This window comes from Brienomyrus brachyistius, chromosome 1 (genome assembly GCF_023856365.1).
Source record: "Brienomyrus brachyistius isolate T26 chromosome 1, BBRACH_0.4, whole genome shotgun sequence".
NCBI classification, from domain to species: Eukaryota; Metazoa; Chordata; class Actinopteri; order Osteoglossiformes; family Mormyridae; genus Brienomyrus; species Brienomyrus brachyistius.
The window spans coordinates 1,186,648-1,200,134 of NC_064533.1; the positions used below are offsets into that span (position 1 = coordinate 1,186,648).

The 13,487-nt window shown below is 49.0% G+C and overlaps 1 protein-coding gene across 3 annotated transcripts in view; it reads left to right on the forward strand.

Annotated features, from left to right (window-relative positions):
• LOC125714467 (dedicator of cytokinesis protein 4-like) overlaps window positions 1-13,487 on the forward strand; it is a 99,330-nt gene that overhangs the window by 62,221 nt on the left and 23,622 nt on the right. For 2 of the 3 annotated variants that reach the window (XR_007383788.1, XM_048985151.1), the window contains exons 28-42: window positions 1,351-1,426; window positions 1,975-2,075; window positions 2,169-2,227; window positions 2,332-2,480; window positions 2,908-2,993; window positions 3,219-3,245; window positions 5,161-5,256; window positions 5,914-5,974; window positions 6,537-6,630; window positions 6,735-6,883; window positions 7,884-7,970; window positions 9,616-9,720; window positions 10,938-11,079; window positions 11,725-11,891; window positions 12,510-12,596. Coding sequence is in view for 2 of the 3 variants with exons in the window: in XM_048985151.1 (XP_048841108.1) it covers window positions 1,351-1,426; window positions 1,975-2,075; window positions 2,169-2,227; window positions 2,332-2,480; window positions 2,908-2,993; window positions 3,219-3,245; window positions 5,161-5,256; window positions 5,914-5,974; window positions 6,537-6,630; window positions 6,735-6,883; window positions 7,884-7,970; window positions 9,616-9,720; window positions 10,938-11,079; window positions 11,725-11,891; window positions 12,510-12,596 (1,486 nt within the window). In the remaining variant the exon portion in view is untranslated. The remainder of the gene's footprint in view (window positions 1-1,350; window positions 1,427-1,974; window positions 2,076-2,168; window positions 2,228-2,331; window positions 2,481-2,907; window positions 2,994-3,218; window positions 3,246-5,160; window positions 5,257-5,913; window positions 5,975-6,536; window positions 6,631-6,734; window positions 6,884-7,883; window positions 7,971-9,615; window positions 9,721-10,937; window positions 11,080-11,724; window positions 11,892-12,509; window positions 12,597-13,487) is intronic. The other variant, XM_048985233.1, reaches the window with a different exon arrangement.

The window sequence follows — 13,487 nt, forward strand, 5'->3', positions numbered from 1 at the left end:
CTGCCCACAATAAAAGGCCACCCTGGAATGTGCAGTTTTTTGCTTTATTGGGGGTATGGGGACTCAGAACCGGTCAGTATCTGGTGTGACCACCATTTGCCTCATGCAATGCAACACATCTTCTTCGCATAGAGTTTATCAGATTGTCAATTGTGGCCTGTGGAATGTTGGTCCACTCCTCTTCAATGGCTGTGCGAAGTTGTTGGATATTAGTGGGAACTGGTACACGCTGTCGTATACGCCGGTCAAGCACATCCCAAACATGCTCAACGGGTGACATGTCCGGTGAGTATGCTGGCCATGCAAGAACTGGGACATTTTCAGCTTCCAAGAACTGTGTACAGATCCTTGCAACATGGGGCCGTGCATTATCTGTCTGAGTGGCTGGTCTCAGACGATCTTGGAGGTGAACCTGCTGGATGTGGAGGTCCTGGGCTGGTGTGGTTACACGTGGTCTGCGGTTGTGAGGCCGGTTGGATGTACTGCCATATTCTCTGAAACGCCTTTGGAGACGGCTTATGGTTGAGAAATGAACATTCAATGCACGAGCAACAGATCTGGTTGACATTCCTGCTGTCAGCATGCCAATTGCACGCTCCCTCAATGCTTGTGGCATCTGTGGCATTTTGCTGTGAGACAAAACTGCACATTCCAGGGTGGCCTTTTATTGTGGGCAGTATAAGGTACACCTGTGCACTACCCATGATGTCAGATCAGCATCTTGATGTGGCACACCTGTGAGGTGGGATGGATTATCTCAGCAAAGCAGAAGTGCTCACTATCACACATTTAGACTGATTTGTGAGAAATGTTTGAGAGAAATGGTAATATTGTGTATCTGGAATGAATTGTAGATCTTTAAGTCCATCTCATGAAAAATGGGAGCAAAAACAAAAGTGTTGCGTTTATATTTTTGTTCAGTGTAGGTACAGGCACACACAGACACATACACACAAAGAAACACTTAGATACAGACACACAGACGCATACAGACACACACAGACGCACACACAATTGTAATTGTCATAGAGCATGGGTTACCGTGGTTACAGTGTCAGACTCAGAATCAGATTTATTGGCCGTTGACACACTGACTCGCAGTGGCTCTCGTATGTACAGTAAATACATGCACAGTTAAGACAAGACAAATGGGCACATGCAGTGTGTCTGATGCATATAGCGTGCATGTGTGGTTGTTAAATGTACAAAAGTGCAAAACCAAAGCTTGCCTTTATACGCTTCTCCACAAAAAAGATGTGTGTTAGTGTTTCTGTTTTGCATTCTTTTCCTCCTTATAATAGAATTTATGCAAATGTATTACTTTAATTTCCTGTGTTCGTTTCCCTGCAGCGTTATCATCACTACTGTGCTGTACCTGTCTGATGCCCTAAGGAAGAACTTCCTCAACGAGGGATTTGACTACAAGGTGAGAGGCAGGTGCAGATGTGAGCCAGGTGTGGTTGGCCGCTGGTCCCACTAGAATAGGTGCCAGCCCAGTGTGCAGGCAAAATCCTGGAGCCAGGGAATCCTCATGTTTAGCCTGCAAGAGTGAATGGCCCTGCTAGTCTGGTGCTCACTGCGTTATTATGCACAATACGCAGTTATTGCTGAGTATCTTTCAGTAAAAGAACCGTAGCTGCAAAACGATTCATTCTCCTGATATCAGTAAATACGTGCTGAGTTTCCTGTGGTTAATGTGTGTGCATGCGGTTACACAGTTCACCTGCAGGGGGTCACAGTGAGTCAGTCAGCCTTTAGCTATCCCTGTCACTGTGTATCAGAGAAACGCTTCCCTGCCGCACTGGAACAGGTCGCTGGTGATCTACAGGGGCAGTGACGAGGTCATGGCCACTTTACATGGCTTCTGATATCAGCCTTGTCACCTGTTGATTGCTGCTGCTGTTGGGTGCTAAAGGGCTGAGGAGCACATTTGGTGACATTCGGCGCACCACTCCGGAAATGTTACTCTCCTAGGTCTGGGATTCCTACTTCTACCTCTCCGTGATCTTCATCAACCAGCCCTGCCTGCAGCTTGAGAGCTTCTCCCCAACGAAGAGGAAGAGAATCGTAGAGAAGTGAGCGCCTATGAGCCCTGCCACCTGACATCTCTGACGCCAAAGTCTGCTCACCCAGGGATCTGATGTTTTGTGTTTCTCTTCTGCCACAAGGTATGGTGACATGCGGGTGATGATGGGCTGTGAGATCTTCAGCATGTGGCAGAATCTGGGTAGGAGAAAGGCTGCTGGCCGTCTTGGGACTGAGAAGGAGTCTCATTTTCACATTGCCTCCTGGAGATTAGAAGGTGTGCTCTTTGGCCTATGCTCTTTCCAGGGCAGCACAAGCTGAACTTCATCCCTGCCATGATTGGGCCCTTCCTGGAGGTGACGCTGGTGCCGCAGCAAGATCTCCGCAATGTCATGATCCCCATCTTCCATGACATGATGGACTGGGAGCAGAGGAGGAGTGGAAACTTCAAACAGGTGCAGTGTCTGCCTCCTGGTGGCAGGTTGAGGAATTACAGAGCAGTTTGCAGACTGCGGCTACTCTAGCCATCCACCAGTTCAGTCTCGGATGTCTGGCGGCTGAGCCCAGAGCTCCAGTAGGTGGCAGTATGGCTGAGAGCCGACTCTGCCTTGGGAAAGGAGCCTGGCGTCTCCAGGCATAGCCAGGGGCAGAGTGATCGCTTACTTGTCTCAATGGCGGAACAGTCAGGCTTCCAGGGAACTATGAAGGTCTTTATTCCACAAATCCTGTCTCTTCACAGCCCCAAGATCAGTAAACACTGAACCATCCAAGAGCTTAATCACCTTACATGTTCCTCTGATTGATAAAATAAGGAGACCCCCCCCACCCCCACAGGAACCTGTGTGTCAACCCCCCCCTCCCTCCCCATCTCCCCTGCCATAGGTGGAGGCTAAACTGATCGACAAGCTGGACAGTCTGATGTCTGAGGGCAAGGGGGACGAGACCTACAGGGAGCTCTTCAACAGCATGTGAGTCCCGGGGCCGACGGGGCCGGTGGGGCCGACGGGGCCAACAGGGCCGACGGCTTCAACTCCTTTGCCCTCCTCATCCTGGGCCACCCTGCTTGCTTTTTTCCCAGCTAGCTCTCTGTTAACGCCTGTGAGTGTTAGTGTAAGTGTGAGTGTTAGTGTGAGTGTTAGTGTGAGTGCTAGTGCATTAAAAGGTCTCTGTTCTATCACTGCTGCCTGGACCAGCATTCCGCTGTTTGGGCCCTACCCTAGGTAAGACGTGCTCTCTTTGCATGTGTGTGTGTGCACCTGTGGGTTTTGTTCCCCAAATGAACCAAATGTTCCCCACAATGTAATAAAAACCTCTTTTTTTGACTTAGGGACCATTTTTCAGGGGTTAAGGTCGTCATGTTGGGATTAGAATTTTCCTCATAGAAATGAAAGAAGAGTCCCCACAAATTTATAATTACAAACATGTGTGTGTTTGTGTGCTCATGTGTGTGTGTGGGTCAGATATGCATTACATTGTGATAAAAACCTGTTATTTTGATGTTGTGGGGACCATTTTTTCGGATATTCAAATAAAAAAAAAGCTGTGACTGCAATCAAAAACTAAAAATGCCACAAACTTGTATTTTGCTTGATTACATATGGGTAAGGCTAGGGCTGAGTAGGGGTTAGGCTGGGGCTGAGTAGGGGTTAGGCTGGGGCTGAGTAGGGGTAAGGCTAGGGCTGAGTAGGGGTTAGGCTGGGGCTGAGTAGGGGTTAGGCTGGGGCTGAGTAGGGGTTTGGGCTGGGGCTGAGTAGGGGTTTGGGCTGGGGCTGAGTAGGGGTTTGGGCTGGGGCTGAGTAGGGGTTTGGGCTGGGGCTGAGTAGGGGTTAGGCTGGGGCTGAGTAGGGGTTAGGCTGGGGCTGAGTAGCGGCTAGGGCTGAGTAGGGGTTAGCCTGGGGCTGAGTAGGGGTTAGGCTGGGGCTGAGTGGGGGTTAGGCTAGGGCTGAGTGGGAGTTAGGGTTAGGGCTGAGTAACGGTTAAGCTGGGGCTGTGTGTGGGTTAGGGTTAGGGCTGAGTAGGGGTTAGGGTTAGGGCTGAGAAGAGGTTAGGGTTAGGGCTGAGTGGGGGTTAGGCTAGGGCTGATTGGGGGTTAGGCTAGAGCTGAGTAGGGGTTAGGGCTGAGTGGGGGTTAGGGCTGAGTGGGGGTTAGGCTAGGGCTGAGTAGGGGCTAGGGCTGAGTGGGGGTTAGGCTAGGACTGAGTAGGGATTAGGGTTAGGGCTGAGTGGGGGTTAAGCTAGGGCTGAGTGGGGGTTAAGCTAGGGCTGAGTGGGGGTTAGGGCTGGGGCTGAGTGGGGGTTAGGCTGGGGCTGAGTAGGGGTTAGGGTTAGTGCTGAGTAGGGGTTAGGGTTGAGTGGGGGTTAGGCTAGGGCTGAGTAGGGGTTAGGGCTGATTGGGGGTTAGGCTGGGGCTGAGTAGGGGTTAGGGTTAGGGCTGAGTGGGGGTTAGGCTAGGGCTGAGTAGCGGTTAGGGCTGAGTGGGGGTTAGGCTGGGGCTGAGTAGGGGTTAGGGCTGGGGCTGAGTGGGGGTTAGGCTGGGGCTGAGTAGGGGTTAGGGCTAAGTAGGGGTTAGGCTGTGGCTGAGTTGGGGTTAGGGTTGAGTGGGGGTTAGGCTGGGGTTGAGTAAGGGTTTGGCTGTGGCTGAGTTGGGGTTAGGGTTGAGTGGGGGTTAGGCTGTGGCTGAGTTGGGGTTAGGGCTGAGTAGGGGTTAGGCTTTGGCTGAGTTGGGGTTAGGGTTGAGTGGGGGTTAGGCTGTGGCTGAGTTGGGGTTAGGGCTGAGTAGGGGTTAGGCTGTAGCTGAGTTGGGGTTAGGGTTGAGTAGGGGTTAGGCTGTGGCTGAGTAGGGGTTAGGGTTGAGTGGGGGTTAGGCTGTGGCTGATTTGGGGTTAGGGTTAGGGCTGAGTTTGGGTTTGGGCTGGGGCTGAGTAGGGGTTAGGGTTAGGGCTGAGTAGGGGTTAGGGTTAGGGCTGAGTGGGGGTTAAGTGTGGCATTTAGGGATCACAGTTTTGCACATATAAATGAAAGGAGAGTCCCCAAAAAGATATTAGTACAGGTCTGTATATGTGTGTGCCTGTGTGTGTGTTTGTGTGTGCTATTGTGTGTGTGTTAAGTGACACCTTGTGCTGTGCCCCTCATCAGCCTCCTGAAGAAAATTGAGCGTGAGACATGGAGGGAGAGCGGCGTCTCCCTGGTGGCTACCGTCACCCGGCTCATGGAACGGCTGCTGGACTACAGGTGTGAACATCCTCTCACCCGCACACTCCGGCCCGAAGGCCCTCTCACCCGCACATTCCGGCCTGAAGGCCCTCTCACCCGCACACTCCGGCCCGAAGGCCCTCTCACCCGCACACTCCGGCCCGAAGGCCCTCTCACACTCCGGCCCGAAGGCCCTCTCACACTCCGGCCCGAAGCCCCTCTCACACTCCGGCCCGAAGGCCCTCTGACACTCCGGCCCGAAGGCCCTCTCACACTCCGGCCCGAAGGCCCTCTCACCCGCGCACTCCGGCCCGAAGGCCCTCTCACACTCCGGCCCGAAGGCCCTCTCACACTCCGGCCCGAAGGCCCTCTCACACTCCGGCCCGAAGGCCCTCTCACACTCCGTCCCGAAGGCCCTCTCACACTCCGTCCCGAAGGCCCTCTCACACTCCGTCCCGAAGGCCCTCTCACACTCCGGCCCGAAGGCCCTCTCACCCGCGCACTCCGGCCCGAAGGCCCTCTCACCCGCGCACTCCGGCCCGAAGGCCCTCTCACACTCCGGCCCGAAGGCCCTCTCACACTCCGGCCCGAAGGCCCTCTCACCCGCGCACTCTGGCCCGAAGGCCAGACCCTGGTGTCTCTCCCATTTCCCGCCTACACTTACAATAAATGGCTAAATGTTTTTGTCTTTTGCAGAGACTGCATGAAAGTGGGGGAGGTGGACGGCAAGAAGATCGGTTGCACCGTCAGCCTTCTGGTCAGTTGGCCAATTAGACAGTCATAATGTCATTCGCTGTACCGTCAGTATCCTGGTCAGTAAGCCAACTAAATGGATCCTTCTGCATCACAGGCTTTATAGCCAATATTTACAGTCATTTTGTTAGCCTGCTAGCCAGTAAATAATTAAATATACCTTCGTATCCCTCTTGGCTGTCCCATCAGCCTCTGTCCGTAGGCCTTTTAAATGGATCCTTGTCTTATTATTGGCTGTTCCATCAGCCTCTGTCCGTAGGCCTTTTAAATGGATCCTTGTCTTATTATTGGCTGTTCCATCAGCCTTCTGGTCATTCCCCCACTTAAATGGACCCTCGTATCCTTATTGGCTGTCCCATCAGCCTCCTTGTCAGGAGGCACTTTTAATGAAATTACCTGATCAATCTGGGTTTCTGCCCACTGATTTCTGAGGTTCCGTTCTGGATTTGGTTTTTCCTCTTGGTTCGGACTGCTGAGGATTTGTCTTTTGGAAGTCAGCAGCAGGACAACAGGCATGCACATGTCTGCGGGCATCAGCCGCGTCTCAGTGGTCTTGCTTTCCTCAGAATTTCTACAAGACAGAGCTGAACAAGGAGGAGATGTACATTCGCTACATCCACAAGCTGTACGACCTGCACCTGAAAGCGCAGAACTACACAGGTGAAGAGTTTGTGTGTATGTCTGTGAGAACGGGCCCTCCCATCGGCTCCGCCCCCCACCCTAACGCAGAGCTGGGACACATCTCCCCTCCCCCCCACCCCCAGAGGCCGCCTATACGTTGCTGCTGTACGACGAGCTGCTGGAGTGGTCGGAGAGGCCGCTGCGCGAATTCCTCAACTACCCCATGCAAACGGAATGGCAGCGCAAGGAAGCCATGCACCTCTCCATCATACAGAACTTTGACCGTGGCAAGGTGGGTGGGGCTAGGCGGAGGAGGTGGGTGTGGCCAGGCTACGCAGGACATGTCCCCTCTGGCCTATTTCAGTAAGTTTAGCTTGCATTTATAGACTTTGCCTATTTATATGTATGCTAATTTTAAACAAAGCAGTTCAGGTTAAGTGCTTTACGTAGGTTTTTGAGAGCAGCACCCTACCTGCCTTCTTCTGATTATAAGTTCAGTTCTTCTGGTCATCCCTGCTAGCCTATGACTTATACCAGTGGGTGTCTGGAGACAAAAATCATTTTGTAGTCTCCCAACACCTTTCGATACAATAAAATTTGCAGAGCTGGGGGGGGGGTCCCCCACAATAAATTTCGCCATGTGCTGATTGGCAGACAGCTAACGTTTGTCACGGCTTGGATGGAGTGCCATTATGACAGACCAGTCATCCCACTGCCCCTCACAATCATTTGGTGACTTAGGGGGGCTCCCACGGGGGGGAGTACCACTAACTTACGCAACCCCCTTGTTCTTCTGAGGGAGATTTCTATCAGAGTCCAGATCATGGTAATACAGACCTCAAGCTGCATAGAACAATATCTGCAGGATATTATGAGATTCTCCTTCTACGTCCTTGGTTCTGCTACAAATTACATTCCCCTACCGGAAGCCAAATAAAGTCCTTTGAGAAGTGGAGGAGTAGCTGTGTCTATTTAGCGGCTGTTTGTCTCTCTGCCTTTTCTTTCTTTGAATATTTAAAGCCGTCTGTGAGAGGTGCAGGTCTTGAAGTGCTAACAGGAGGATGGAAAAACATCCGTTTAGTCATCAAAACCGCCGGCCTTTCTTTGCGAGATGGATGTTAGACTTATCATGTACTGCCACCGTGTGGTAGAACTGGTGTACTGCATCAACGACAATATTTCACAGGGAGGAGCTTAAAAAAGACGTGAGGGAGATGATAAAACACTTTAGATTGTTCATGGCGTAAGCTGCTGTGCAGTGTGACTTATGTTAAAATGCATATCATTTGCAGTGCTGGGAGAATGGGATCATCTTGTGCAGAGAACTGGCAGACCAATATGAGGCATATTATGATTACAGGAACCTGAGTAAAATGAGGGTGAGTCAATTCCCAGATGAACACCTACAAATGACTGCCATTCACATATATAAGATATATACTGACATTAATGTTTATATTAATGGTTCTGTGGTGATTTTTAGCTCGAGTGATCATGAAATATGCATGAAGTTGATGCTGTTCAGTTTAAAAATAAGGTACCAGTTTATTTTTATATTAGGCTCTCTTTTGCCGCTTGTAAATGGTCGTAACTCATTAATAAAGAAGAAAAAAACTACTGTAATTTATAAATGAGTGTTTTGCAATGTGTGTTAACCTAATTAATAACCTGATTATAAACGAATCATGAACCCTTTATAGTCATTCGTAGTCTTATTGTAAAGTGGTACCAAAAATAAAATTCACATTGCAATGAATATTGCCTGCTTTTTTCAGTAGCTTATCAGTATTGCAGCTACTTTTAAAACGACGTAGCTTTTCCATTACTTACTTCTATCATAAATAGCGATGTAGCCCCGCAAAACATACATCGTTAAAAAATACTACTTACGAGATACGCGACTTTACGACCGTTCCGAGAGCGCAGATATGTGGGCGCGCGAGTGCGGCCCCGCGTGAGCGTTCGACAGTTTCCGCCCCGACTGCCTGCTGCGTGAGCATCCCCGCGAGACGCCTACTCATTCATCTCGTGCTCAGGCTGCTGTTCGCAGTGCTCACAGTACAGTATGCATGCAGTCGTATCCGTTTGTCTTAGCAGCTTAAATGGTAACATAAAGGTTATAACAAAAATGAACCAAGAAAATGGTGATAAAAAGATTAAATATGATTTTATATACAGTATACTATACATGTGATCATTTTTGTATATAAAATAAAGGGCTGACTTACGACCAGTCTGATCGCGGTCAGAAGTCGACGACGACCTGTATTATTTTTCTCTCTTTACAAAGACAGATATTTTCAACTACCAGGGGTTTCTGATTGTTTTTTTCTTGCTTGGATTGTCTGATGATGGATGTAAATGGTTTGAGAAGCACTTAACCGCACACAATATTTTACACACTTTCATTAAGTGCACACCTGCACTTTGACGCTCGGATAGATTATCAAGATCTCTTTTTTTTGTTGTAACCCTTCTAATTTTAACACAGCATTTGTGAAGTATCTTGGTTTCTGCCTAAGACAGATACTTTTTGCAACCTTATTGTGATTTGACGTTACATTGTTAAAAATATAGATTTTCATTTCAACATCATGTTTCAAATTTTTTATTAATTTGCTTTAAGAGTTTTCTACAAAACAATTATTAAGTATTACCAGGGGAAATTGCTTTAATGTAGTGAGCTACTTTTCCTCTCTAGAATGTACTTTAGCTACCTACTATATTAAAACAGTAGTTTAACTGTAGCTTAGCTACTTTTAATCATAAGTAGTTTGTAGCATGAAAAGCTACAGTTTAAAAGTATCTTCTCCAAAACTATCAATGATATATTTTTATGTGTGACAGGGGAGGGTGCACACTGAGGGTCAATCAGCTTTCAGTTGGGGCCAATTAACCTATGGTGGGTGTTACTAGCTGAGTAAAGTGCCTTTTTCAGGGGTTCTCATCCATGGGGGGTGGCTGTTATGCCCCCTGTGAGACTCTGCATGCCTCACTACCTCCTGTCTCTCTTTAATCCGGCAGATGATGGAGGCATCTTTGTACGACAAGATCATGGGCCAGCAGCGGCTGGAGCCGGAGTTCTTCAGAGTTGGCTTCTACGGAAAGAAGTTCCCCTTCTTCCTCCGGGTGGGAAGGGGCTGCATTAGCACAAATTAGTGAGCGCTCTGCGCAGAAGCATAGATGCCGCAGTTAGCGTTAGCGTAAATATTACTGCACAAATTAGTGAGCGCTCTGCGCAGAAGGATAGATGCCGCAGTTAGCGTTAGTGTCAAGATGAGTGCACGGATTAGTGAGTGCTCTGCGCATAAGGGTAGATGCTGCAGTTAGTGTCAAGATGAGTGCACATCATTTACATGTATGTAAGAGTTTTATTACCTTGTAAATAGTCTGTAGGGTTTGCAAACTACCCTAACATTCTTGGTTTAGGTAATTTTATGTTTATAATGGAATATTATAGATTTGCCGTAAGATTTCTTGCATGAGTGTGAGAGTCAGAAAGCCTGAGTGTCAATGCCAGATGCATGAGAGCTGGTAACCCTGGCATAAGGATAAATACTACAATCAGCGTCAGCCTCAAGATGAGTGTACAGATTAGCAAGTGCTTCGTGCATAAGGATGGATGCTGCAGTTAGTGTTAGCCTCGAAATGAGTGTACAGATTAGCAAATTTGCTTTGCATAAGGAAAATGCTGCAGTTAGCGTTAGCCTCGAGATGAGTACACAGATTAGCGTGTGCTCTGTGCATAAGGATAAATGCTGCAGTTAGCGTTAGCCTCGAGATGAGTACACAGATTAGCGAGTGCTCCGTGCATAAGGATAAATGCTGCAGTTAGCGTTAGCCTCGAGATGAGTACACAGATTAGCGAGTGCTCCGTGCATATGGATAAATGCTGCAGTTAGCGTTAGCCTCGAGATGAGTACACAAATGGCCCTGAGATGCTGTTTAGCAAACCCAAATGCTTCATGCAATGTCTTCCAATGGCCTCTCTTTATAATTTATTAAAATGAAGTGTCACAAATAGGTAACTAGCACCATAAGGCTTATTAACCACATAATAACAAACTATCTGCCTTCTTTCTTAAACAAGCTCTGTGGTTTTAACACAGTTTTTCAGTAGAGGGCACTATACACCACATTTTATCTTTTCAAAAAATCTTTTCATGTTTTATCCTCCTCAGGATGTAACATTTGAAAAAAAATAATGTAGATTTATTTAGATAAAGTATATGAAGTTTAGATGCCAAAGCTTTCAAAGGGGTGAGGCCTGGTCTCACCTGGGAATTCTCCCATCCTCTCGCATACCTCTACTCCCCTGCTCCCCCCCCCCCCCCCCCACGGTACAGAATAAGGAGTTTGTGTGCAGGGGCCACGACTACGAGCGCCTGGAGGCCTTCCAGCAGCGCATGCTGAACGAGTTCCCTCAGGCCATCACCATGCAGCACGTCAACCAGCCTGACGACACCATCTCCCAGGCCGAAGCACAATGCATCCTCTGCGGTGGCTGCGTTTCTCCTGGTGGGGCAGGGACACGCGGCCTGGCCTGTGTTAGTGCACATTAAGCGTGCAATGAAGGTCAGCGCGATACAATGAAAATGGCTTGTGCTTTTGGCATTTTATGTGGCGGAGTCTGGCGCGGACTGGCTCGTTCGCGTCAGTGGGCCCTGGCGTCATTTAGAACGGTGACTCCGAGTATCAGCTGTCGCTGAAAGGTGGCGCTGTCTGAGGACAGGAGAGCACTCTGTGGTGGAGTGATACAGGCAGGGCGGCCTGGCGTCTGTGTGACCAGTCAATCTGCTCCGTCTCTGGGCTCCATATTCACTCATCCATATTTATGACCCGTGCTTCTGTCTGAGTCCTTCCTCTACCAAGATGTTACACTGTATGTGTGTGTATGTATGTCTGTGTGTGTGTGTATCACTGAGACAGTTTAATAGACTGACAGTTTAAAACATGTTCAAATATTACTAAATTGATTTTTATTAAACAGTTTTCAGCCGGTGATGTAAGATGGCAGTAGGTAATGATGGAGGGGAAGTGAAAGTTTATAAGATTAGATACAGAAAATAAGTCGTTTGGTCACGAGTGGCATGTGCCAACTAGATTGTTACACCTTGACTGGAGCATATCTAGATCTGCAGATCTACGCCGTGAGTCCGATTGCAGAGACCCAGGACGTGCTGGCGAGGGACAACGTCTCTGATAACATCAAGAGCTTCTACAAGGTTAACCACATCTGGAGGTTCCGCTATGACCGGCCCTTCCACAAGGGAACTAAGGACAAAGAGAACGAGTTTAAGGTGGGCCCCTCTCCACCCCCCATGGAGTGTATTGTTGAGGCTCTGCACTCAGGTAATTTGCTATTAAAGGGACGAGCATGAAGTTTGGTGACCCCTGACGGCCGGTCAGGTTACTCTGCAGTTTGGCGAGGGCTCAGTGCAGATCTGCCGGCGGGCGCTGGTCTTTCTCTGGGATGGTATCTCAGAGACGCAGGAGGTCGATGTTGTGGTAGGACAAACGTGGCTACGCCTACTTTGGTTTTTAATTTGCTGTAATCCTGCAATAACGTAATGATCTGCCAAATCCACCCAGCTTCTCATGGATTTCATGTGAGGACGGTGTGGTGAGCTCTTCTAGGGCTATTAGGGAGGGTTATTATACTGCAGTTAGTGGTAAACGGATTTTTAAGGGAGTCTGGAAAAAAGCCTATGACTTACAGCGTCGGTGAGGTAGAGCAGAAGGGGTGATTCTAGGATTTTTTAAGATGAGAGGCAAAAGGGCCCGAAATTCATACAGATGGGCCAACCTTATTATTAGCCAATTATGTTTTGAGTGACAGGCCCATCCACACCTCTCCAGGGGCCAGTCAGCTTTCAGCTTGGGCCAGAGAAGTGACCATGTGACTTTTCTGTGTGTAGAGCCTTTGGGTGGAACGGACAACTTTGACCTTGGTACAGAGCCTGCCTGGCATCTCTCGCTGGTTTGAAGTGGAGAAACGGGAAGTGGTGAGTACGGCCTTGGGCTCTCATTGAGCTAAATTACGCACCAAGTAAAGCAATGCACTAAGTACTGAGTGTGGCTACATACCAAGTAAGGCTGCGCACTGAGTGTGGCTACATACCAAGTAAGGCTGCGCACTGAGTGTGGCTACATACCAAGTAAGGCTGCGCACTGAGTGTGGCTACATACCAAGTAAGGCTGCGCACTGAGTGTGGCTACATACCAAGTAAGGCTGTGCACTGAGTGTGGCTACATACCAAGTAAGGCTGTGCACTGAGTGTGGCTACATACCAAGTAAGGCTGCGTACTGAGTGTGGCTACATACCAAGTAAGGCTGTGCACTGAGTGTGGCTACATACCAAGTAAGGCTGTGCACTGAGTGTGGCTACATACCAAGTAAGGCTGCGCACTGAATGTGGATACATACCAAGTAAGGCTGCGCACTGAATGTGGATACATACCAAGTAAGGCTGCGCACTGAGTGTGGCTACATACCAAGTAAGGCTGCGCACTGAGTGTGGCTACATACCAAGTAAGGCTGCGCACTGAGTGTGGTTACATACCAAGTAAGGCTGCGCACTGAGTGTGGTTACATACCAAGTAAGGCTGCGCACTGAATGTGGCTACATACCAAGTAAGGCTGCGCACTGAATGTGGCTACATACCAAGTAAGGCTGCGCACTGAGTGTGGCTACATACCAAGTAAGGCTGCGTACTGAGTGTGGCTACATACCAAGTAAGGCTGCGCACTGAGTGTGGCTACATACCAAGTAAGGCTGCGCACTGAGTGTGGCTACATACCAAGTAAGGCTGCGCACTGAGTGTGGCTACATACCAAGTAAGGCTGCGCACTGAGTGTGGCTACATACCAAGTAAGGCTGCGCACTGAGTGTGGC